Raw genomic sequence first — 10,091 nt, 5'->3', positions numbered from 1 at the left:
CTTGCCAGGCAGGCGCTGTGCCCCTGAGCTAAATCCCCAGCCCCTGGTACTGGGAATTACACTCAGGGCTTCACACTTGCCAGGCAGGCACTGTGCCACTGAGCTACATTCCCAGCGAGTTATTTTTTTTTAAATACTAACTCAACTTTTTCTAGCTTTCCTTCCACCATATAACATCCTAACTTCGAGGCCTCTGTTTCCTTCAGTGAACCCTACCTGGGTTCCCAGTTTCCCAGGCTTGGCATTGTTCACACTTATCAGGCATTGTTCACACTCATCACATAAGGTGAAGGAAGGAGGTAAGAGCATCTCTTCTGTAACGGCAAATCCAAATTGATGAAGGGAGGACATAGTTTTGTTTTGATTTTGAGACCGGGTCTCACTAAATCGCTAAATTATCCAGGCTGGGCTGTAAAGTATGATCCTCCTACCTCAGCTCTCAAAGTGCTGGGATTACAGGCCTGCACCACCACCACATCCCGTTTGGTTGCTTTTTAAAAGTATGTTTAATAATAGCCATCAAGTCCCAGCATTCAGGAGGCTGAGGCAGAAAAATCTCTGAGAGTTCAAGGCCAGCCTGGACTACATACCAAACCCTGTTTCAAAAGAAAAAAATTATTCAGCAGGTGCTTATTGAACACTTACTGTGTTCCAGGCAGTATGATGGAGAATGAAACCCAAAATCTATTGGAGTTAGGCGTGGGGCTGTGGTTCTTAACATGCCTGAGTCCTGGGGTTCAATTTGCAGTGCCCAAAGCCCTTCCCCTCCCCGCGTACTGGGAATCGAACTCATGACCTCGCGCTTGCCAGGCAGGTGCTATGCCGCTGAGCTAAATCCCCAGCCCCCAAAGCCCCTTGTTGCACACAAGTTGTGTGTTTGCCATCAAAGGAGAGCAGAGAACGGTAGGAGGGCATTCTGGTTTAGAGCAGACTTTAGAGTGACCTTTCCGGGGAGACCCCGGAATGGGGACACCTGGAGGGTGAGGAGCTGGCTAAAAGGAAATCTCACCCAGAAGAGAGGACCGGAAGTGAAAGTCGCCCAGGCGCAGAGGTTGCGGCAAGGGATGGCTCAGAGGCAAAAGTGTAAAGCACGTGTTTTACCCAAAGCGCAAGTGGTTTCAATAGGCCTCCTTCGACTTTTTTTGTCTTGTTGAGACAATCGCTCTGCCTCAGCCTCCCAAGTGCTGAGATTTCTTTTTTTTTTTTTTTTTTTTTTTTTTTTGGACAAATCGGACTAATTGTGACAAAACGCTGGTTATCTCTGGAAAAACAATTAAATCCCTTCGATTACAGTTAAGGGGAAATGTGCTTAGCGGCGGAAAGCGGCCGGTAATGGGGCGGCCCGCGCCCCCGGTCCGGTCGATATCCCATTACGGCGCATGCATATCTCTTTCAAGCACCTTGCAAACTCCCCCCGAACATCTAAATTATAGGGTCAAAATTCGGATAATTACTCGATTAAAACCTATTACACTTATTAGGGGCCGCTATTGATCGAGAATTGCATTCGACCGGCTCCTGATTGCTTTTCGTGGCCCCTCCCCCGACCCTGCCTCCTCCAACTTCGCGGCTGTGCGCCTGAGCACGCCGGGCCACCGTGCCCGTGGCTCTTGTACGGGACCGAGGGCGGCACCTGCACTGGGCTTCTTGCTGGGAGCTGAGACCCAGGGCAAACCTTGGCTGCAGGGAAACCCCAGCTCTCCACCGAGGAGCTTTTGGAACCTCCGCTGTTCACTTGTTGGGGAACTCAACACCCGGACCGCTGCGGCTGTGTGGGGAGGGAGCGGGCTCAGCAGTGCGGGGGAGCGGGCTCAGCAGTGCGGGGAAGCGGGAGGGGACGGCCTGCAGCCACCGGAGCAGCCCCTAGGACTGCCAGGGCCTGAGAGCTTGGGACCAGGACACCCGCCCATCTCCATGCACCCTGCACCAGTTGCCCCAGGAGCCTCCTGGGGGGTGAATTTATGTCTCCTGAGTGGGAATCTAAGTGCCAGCCTGAGAGCCAGGCCTTGGCCCCTCTTGAGCAGCTGCTTGCTCCTCTGGGGTGTTAGGACCACCTGTGGGGTGAGGGCATAGCGGACCCTCAAAGCACTGCCCAGGAGAGAGGCATTCTCCCAAATCTCAGACCCCCCAAGTGTAAGCACAGCCAGCATTGGTGCAGGAGGTCGGGTTGGGCCTCCCAGTCAGGCCAAGCAAGGGCAGGGACAGGTGTGGAAGAGCAGCGCTGGGGACGGCTCCATGCCCGCTGAGGTAGGCATGGCCAGGACGGCTGATCAGGGTGCCTCCACTGGCCAGTCCCCAACCCTGGGCTAGGGCCCTCGGACTGCTTAAATGCCCGGCACTTGGCTGGCCCTTTGCCTGGTATAATTGGAGGGTAATATACGCCAAAATAAATTAAATGGCCTTTAACTAGTTTGTACGTTACACAAAATGAGTTTAATTAAGTTTGTATCTGCCCCAGGATCGATCCAGCCATGTGCTGCTAGTGCCACATCCCTGGGCTGGGGCGGCGGCAGTCAGGGTGGGAGAGGGTCCTTGGCCGGCGGGCAGAGCAACCCTGGGGTGGAGGGTAAGAAGACTCGGGGACCAGGGGAGGCTACAAGGGGAGCAGAAGCGCCCTGGGGAGGCGCGGGGTGAGCTGACCGCCTCTCTGTCCCAGTCCCCGCAGGTTCTAGTGACCCCTACAAGGCAGATGAGGCCGAGGCCAACGGCTACAGCAGCAGCGGCCACAGTCCGAGTGCGGACAGCGGGGATGAGGCGCCTGATGAGGAGGCCGAGGATGCCTTGAGGGGAGGTGGCGGCCATGCGGCCCGCGGGTCGGGCTGCTCTGGAGCGGCAGAGACAGAGGCAGCCGCTGGCGCCGTCGGAGAGGCTTCAGTTCCCGCGCCCCGTGGGACCTCACCTGGAGCCCCAGGCACACCGGGAGCATCGACTGCGACAGCAGCGTCGACAGCGGGTGGCACAGGGACGGGCCAGCAGGTCACAGCAGCCAAACCTAAGCGGAAGCGCACAGGCTCCGACTCCAAGTCAGGGAAGCCCAGACGTGCGCGCACCGCCTTCACCTACGAGCAGCTCGTGGCGCTGGAGAACAAGTTCAAGGCCACGCGCTACCTGTCGGTGTGTGAGCGCCTCAACCTGGCGCTGTCGCTCAGCCTCACCGAGACGCAGGTGAAGATCTGGTTCCAGAACCGCCGGACCAAGTGGAAGAAGCAGAACCCGGGGGCCGACACCAGCGCACCCACGGGTGGTGGCGGGGGTGCCGGGCCTGGCGCGGGGCCGGGCACGGGGCTGCCGGGCGGGCTCAGCCCACTCAGCCCGTCGCCACCACTGGGTGCGCCGCTTGCCATGCATGGCCCCGCGGGGTACCCAGCGCATGGCCCTGGTGGGCTGGTGTGCACTGCGCAGCTGCCCTTCCTGTCTGGCCCGGCTGTGCTGTCCCCTTTTGTGCTGGGCTCGCAGACCTACGGCACACCCGCCTTCTACGCACCGCACCTCTGAGCCAGCAGGGGCCAGCACACGGCACCGGAACGCAGGGTGGGAAGAGCCAGGCGCTTAACCACATATCCTGCGGATCAGTGGGCGCCCTGCGTGCAGCCGGACCCGAGGAAGCGTTTCATTTCTAAAGGACTGAAGGACTGTGCGCGGCTGGGCCACTGGAGCACTGTGCCGAATCTCACTCAATAAACCCAGGAGGCTGCACCCTGGTCTCACAGGTCTCTCGCCGCTGCCGCCCCTCTGCTCCTTGGGTGGGGACCAAAGCGCTGGGTCAGGACCGCTCTGCCCCGCCCCCTCCTGCTAAACTTCGCCTGGGGCGGGGCTTCTTGTGTCTCCACTGCCTGCTCTGAGCGCCGGCTGCACCTTGGCGGCTGGTGACGGTGCCTCTGCTGGCACCTCCGCAGGAGCAGACGCTGGCCTGTGGAGCCCACACAGCGCCGTAGTGGAGGACTCCGAGGCGGGGCTACTGTCTCCAGCGAGCGGCACGGCACGGCTTGGCACGGCCCGGTCCCCACGCAGGCTCCTGCTCTGGTGTGCCGGCTCGTTCTCAGCCGCACTTGCGCTCCATGGCAGCACTGATGCGGGGCAGGTGCCCCAGATGTGGAAGGGCTGAGCCAGAGGGGTCGGGGTGGCCCTGGCCAGTGCCCCTTCCTCTGCCTGGTGCTGGCCAGTGGCCGGAGCATCACCCAAGCTGTGTGCTGCTCTCTTCCCGGCGGCCCCCCAGCTGCTACCAGCAAGCTGACTCCTTGAGGACTCGCCCCCGGGCACCCTTCCTGTCACCACTGGGGGAAGGGCAGGGCTTGGGGATGGGTGGCAGTGATCCCCCAGGCCTCAGGCAAGAGTGGAGTGGCCTCATACTGGCACTGCCACTGGCAGCGGGTGACGGGCAGGCAGGGAGGGGTCACCTTCCACGCTGCCCCCTGCGCCTTCCTGCGTCTATGCTCTGGTCTCCCAAGGTACAGCTACTTGCTAACAGCCCTGGGGTGGGAGAGGGGCCAGGTTGTGGGTGGTGACCAGGGAGCGCCCAGCCCGAGGATGGCAGGATTGGGCCCAATGTGACCACCGGTGCAGGTGGGGAAGTGCCTGGCCTTGTGTCGAGGCCTGAGCCTCCGGAGTGCAGGTGGCTGACACGAGCCCATGTCACGGAATCCCTGGCTTTTCCTCAGAGCCTCCCAGCACCCTCAGGACCTGCCAGGCACCCCAGGACTTCCTAGCCCTGGAGGAGATGATGGAAGTGGCCAGGCAGAGCCCAGTGGCCCTTCCTGCCCCACCCCACCCCACCCCACGGAGGGCTGGACACCGTGGCTACATGCAGGTGCCAGGCAGGGGTCAGACTCAGGGACACAGAATGGTGCCCATGTCCTGCTGGCCTTACCCTCCAAGCTGCTCTCACCAGCCCAGGAGGTCAGCCCCAGCCAGCTGTGCCAGGTTACTGTGTGGACCCTAGGCTGTAGGACATGAGGGTGTGGGTCAGGGGCCTCGAGGCCCGGAAAGCGGCTATGACCGCTCAGCCGCAGTGGCCCGGGCTCTGCCAGTCTCTGGGTGCCACTTGTGTGAGCCGGGTCGGGCCGGGGACAGAATAGACCTGGCTGCCTGCCTGGGCCTCCTTGGAGCCCTGAGGTGACCGAGCTGTGGCTATCCTCACATCTCGTGGGGAAACTGAGGCCTGGCAGCTCTGGGTCCTGCTCCCTCCTGGAGGAACTGGCCAGACCCAGCGCAGCTCCCCCGGTGTCGGGGTTGTCCCTCCCTCTGCCCAGGCTGCAGCCTGGTCTGGGCTCCCTAGGCCTGTCCAGCGTGGGGCCACGGCCTGTGTCCCCCAGGATGCGCGCCCTCACTTCCTCTAGGGCCCAGAAGCAGCCCTGCCTGGCAGCTGCGGGCGGGGCGCACCAGCAAACAGACGGGCCTTCCGGAGTGCTGGCCACATGACCCAGACTTCTTGCCAGCACACAGCGCTGCACCCCGAGCTGTGGGTTGGAGTCTGTAAGAGAAACCCAAATGAACAGGTGTAAAAGGAGACTTTATTTCCTTGCTTAAGGGAACCTGGCCAGTGGCAGCCCTAGGCTGGGTCACACTTGTCTTCAGACACCCAGGTCCTTGCTGCACCGAGCTGGGGCTGGGCCTCCATCCTCACAAACCCAGGTGGCAGCAGAGGCTCCAACCACTGCACCTCAGCCCACACTGCACACGGGGAACAGCAGGGCAATTCCCCAGAGCCCCACGCAGAAGCAAGGCTGGGTCACACAGCCACAGCTGGCAAGGGAGACTGGGGAGGAGGAGGGGCTCCCCCCTGCAGGGGAAGCCTACGGCTTGGCCTGCGGGTTGCTCAGTGCCCCCTGCTGGACAGCATTCTCGCTTAGTGTCTCGCCCTGGGAACGCCCAGCCTGTCCACACTGCACTTGCTGTGCTCCCCTTCGGGCCACCCTGCCCCCTAGAGCCCTGTGCACCACCTGTGGGGGTGCTAGGTAGCTCGGCTGCTGTGGTGTCCCCAGGGACCCAGCCCTTCCAGACTGCCCACCATGCCCCAGCCCCACAAAGGGCCCCATGACACCACCCTGTGCCCAGCTGTCCTGGACACCGGCCCCTCCCTGAGCTCCAGGGGTCTCCTCAATTGGCAGCTGCCTCAAAGCACCTGGGGCTGGACACCACCCTGGCACACCCTTCCCAGGGCCACCCCATGCCCATGGCCCAGGCCTCTCCAGTCCCACACCTTGCTGACAAGCTCTCAGTGCCCACCCCCACTTCTTCCTGGACAGCTGCACAGCTCCAGGGAAACAGGGTGCATCACAGCTGGGCACCAACTGCTTCTTAGGACCTGAGAGTAGGTTCTGGGCATGGGCATGTGAGCAGGGGCATTGGGGGAGAAGGGTTCCAGGAAGTCATGGGGACACATGGGGAATATCCTGGCAGGCAGATGCACACCCCTCTGCCTGTGGATCTGTGAAGGCTGGAGCCCCAGCAGCTACCTTGGGATGTAAGGTAGCCTGGAGGATAGAGGCTTTGATGTTGAGCCAGAAACTGGGAAGAGGCAGGGTCCTGATGGTGCCACGCAGCCTCTCCACAGCGTGGACACCTTTGCGAGGGACAACAGCACAGCAATAGCCTGGGTTTACAGCACACTGCTGGTTTTTAGTTCTATGGAATGAACCCGAACTCTGACAACCCATTCCCACAAGGGTGGTCTACTCAAGCACTGAGGCTGTGGCTCATGCCCTGTCCACTCTGCTGCTAGCCGTGTCATGCTGACAACCAGTGGACACCCCCAGGCCCACTAGGCTGGGCCAACCCTGCCCACTGCCCAGGGACACCCACAGTCCCTGCCTCTGTGCCACCGCAAGCACTGGCCTGAGGCTGCACCCTTGCAGCCCACCCTACCAGCCGTAGCTGGGCCCAAGCACGCATGCGGAGGCCGGCTGGCCTGTCCCCAGGGGCACCTCCTCTGCAGCCCAGCTTCCTGCCAGAGTCTAACCCTGGGGAAGCCCTCAGCACTGGCCTTGTGCGGTGCGGCCCCCACCCCCACTGGCACTGCTCGCTCGGTGACACAGCTCCTTCAAAGCCCTGGGATGCCGGAGACAAGCACAAACAGCACCAGGGAGACCCGACCGGGGCCTCGTGTCCACAACCCCCTCTCCCAGTTCCTCGCACACTCCACCTTGACCCGGACCGACAGGCGGCACGAGGCCTCTCTGGCCTGGAAACACATCCCAACGCGGTGGCACCGCCAGGCCTGGGACACAACACGCTCAGACGAGCAGGTGAGGGACTCCAGTCCGCAGAGCTGTGGTCTAAGATGGTGCGGGGACACTGACGCCTATTCGAAGTAAGACTCTGGACTTCCCGGCTCTCATTTTATAGATCAATAATCTCAGTGTGAAAATGAACCTAACAAATAGTAGAAGAGCCAGGCGTGGTGGCGCACACCTGTTATCCCAGCACTCGGGAGGCCGAGGCACGAGGATCGTTGCAAGTTCGAGACCAGCCTGGGCTACAAAGTGAGCTCAAGGCCAGCCTGACTGCACAGCGAGACCCTGTCTCAAAAAGACCCCCCCCCCCCCCGCAAAAAAAGAAGAAAACACAGGAGGATTTTAAAATACACTCTTCAAGTGGGGAGGGCCCTCAACCCTGATGCAAAACTCAGAAACCACCAAGACAAAGAAATCCAACGACAGAAAACCCATGCAGCTGAACCGAGGTGTCTGTGCGCCAGGCCGGCTCATCCAACTGCACAGCTCACCCCAAGGGACCAGCAACCCAGCAAGAACAAACTCACTCTCAGGAAAGGAGAACGACAGGACTGGTTTGTTTTCTGGCATTAGGGATTCAACCCAGGGCCTTCGCACTGAACTACATCCCCAGCCCTTTTTTATTCTGGGATAGCTTCTTGCTGTATTTCCCAAGCTGGGCCTGAACTTGAGATCTTCCTGCCTCAGCCTCCCAGAATGCTGGGACTATAGGTGTACAGCATCAGACTGAGATATGAATTCTTAACTAAGAGAAAGTGCTCTGTCATCGCTCACCTCTAGGAAAGCTGTTAGTGGGAACTACGACCTGCCTTTCCCTGCAGCTCAGCGAAGATCTAACATTGGCAGCACCCGGGGTGGGCAAGAGTGTGGGGAGCCAACCACACCAGCCCCAGAGACAGCAGCTCTGCAGCCTGGGCCTCGAGTGCAGGAGCCCCCTCCCGCAGCTCCGCCTCTGGACGACAACTCACAGGACCTCTGTGGTACACAGCAGGGCACGGGAACAGAGCAGCCCGATGTCCTGGGCGGGACTCTGCCAGCGCCCACACTCCCAGCAGCATGTGCATGGAGAGGAGGAGGCTGGGCCCAGGGCACTGCAGCATGAAGAAAACCAAGTTTTCCAGAACGTGGAGGGTGGGCACACGGTGCGGTCATGCCGGGAGCACTGACCAGGGAGAGGCGCTCAGGCCGAGCACAGCCTGGCGGCAGAGCGGTTCAGCAGGGAGGACCAGGGTTCACGCTCCACACCAGACACACTGGCACGCACATGCGTGCTCACCACACACTTGCATGTGCACACGCTCGGCTGGCTCTGGGAAGAACAGGAGCCCAAGGCACCCAAGCAGGCAGAGGGGTGAGGCGGGGTGGGGGCGCCCGCGCAGGGCTGGGCAGCACGGCCCGAGCAGCAGCCCCAGCACTGGCTCCACACAAGCACCGCGCTGTTCAAAACCTCACAGGACACGGTGACAATCTCCTGGGGCACGGGGTCACCCCAAGATGGCCCGAGCACCCTTCTCCGGCCTCGTGCTGAGTGGGAAGTGGCACCGAGACCAGCCAGTCCGTAGCACTCTCAGAATCTGGGTCAAAGCACGCGAGGACACCACCGGGCTGGGCAGCCCTGCACGCGGGAGACACGACGGGCGGCGGCAGAGCCGCTGCAGAGCTGTGTGCTGCCGTTTTAAGGGTTTGCTTCCAACAGAAGCCTGCGACGCTGTCTCCGAGTGAGAGGTGTGACAAGCTGACATGTGCTGAAGACACAAGGGCATCGTACACGCAGGAAGCCCATGTGACTGCGACAACAGCGGGGACCTGGGAAGAGACGGGCATGCTGGGCTGACATGGGGCACGGGAGCTCTCAGCTCTCCACTGGCAGAATGGAGGGCACTAGGCCCAGGGCAGGGGCCAGAACTAAGAGGTATGCGGCCTGAATGTGGGGACCCCAGGACGGCTGCCAGGAAGACAGGGAGGAAAGGCTGGGAGGCGGCAGCTGAAACCTCGAGACCCAGGAGTCCTCAGGCCTGAGAGGCGCCGTGGATCCTGTGGCACCGAGCCTCAGCACACACAGCCTGAGCATCCTGGCCCAGCAAGGAGAATCGGAGGGCAAGAAAGCAGCAGGCACCCTCGCCAGAAAGGAGAAACTGAGGCACTGACCCTGGGGGAGACTTCCATCCCCCTCAGCAGTGAGAGGACCAGGGGCGGAGGATCCCAGCAGCACAGGTGGGATGTGCTCAGGCCAAGGCGAATGGTGAATGGCTCTCACATCACATGCATGCTCTCTGAGATAATGGACTCAAATAAAAGATCAACAGAGGACTTCTGGGAAATTCCTGAGTACATGGAAACAAAACACACTCCTGAGTAACCTAATGGGTTAAAAAAATTAGAAAACATTTAGGATTAAAAATACAACAAATCAGCCAGGCATGGTGGTGCATGGCTGTCATCCCAGCACTCAGGAGGCAGAGGTAGAAGGAACGTCAAGAATTAGAGGCCAGCCTGGGCTACATAGTGAGACCCCGTCTCAAAAAACCAAAACAACAAAAAAAAAACAAAAAAACAAACAAACCCACCCAACTCCCCCGCAAGAAAACCCCCAACAAACCAAATGTTAAGGGATAAATAATGCTTAAGAGCCACATGTGGTGGCACATGCCTATAGTCCCAGCACTGGGGAGGCTGAGGCAGGAAGATTGCTGTGAGTTTGAGGCCATCCTGGACTATATAGTGAGTTGAAGGCCAGCTTGAACTGTAAGCAAAACTCTGTCTTAGGGTCTGGGGATTTAGCTCAGCAGCACAGCACCTGCCTGGCAAGCACAAGGTCGTGAGTTCGATTCCTGGTACCAGAAAAAAAAAAACCAAAAA

The 10,091-nt window shown here is 60.2% G+C and overlaps 1 protein-coding gene across 1 annotated transcript in view; it reads left to right on the top strand.

The window, feature by feature from the left end:
* The window catches only part of Nkx1-1 (NK1 homeobox 1), an 18,476-nt gene extending 14,981 nt beyond the window's left edge, over positions 1–3,495 (top strand). Inside the window, exon 11 of the mRNA XM_005408849.1 lies at positions 2,666–3,495. Within this exon, the coding sequence (XP_005408906.1) occupies positions 2,666–3,495 (830 nt within the window). The remainder of the gene's footprint in view (positions 1–2,665) is intronic.
* The last annotated feature ends 6,596 nt before the right edge of the window (positions 3,496–10,091 follow it).

Source organism: Chinchilla lanigera, unplaced genomic scaffold (genome assembly GCF_000276665.1).
Source record: "Chinchilla lanigera isolate Chin_1 unplaced genomic scaffold, ChiLan1.0 scaffold00113, whole genome shotgun sequence".
Taxonomy (NCBI): domain Eukaryota; kingdom Metazoa; phylum Chordata; class Mammalia; order Rodentia; family Chinchillidae; genus Chinchilla; species Chinchilla lanigera.
This window is presented reverse-complemented; position numbering and strand designations above follow the sequence as displayed.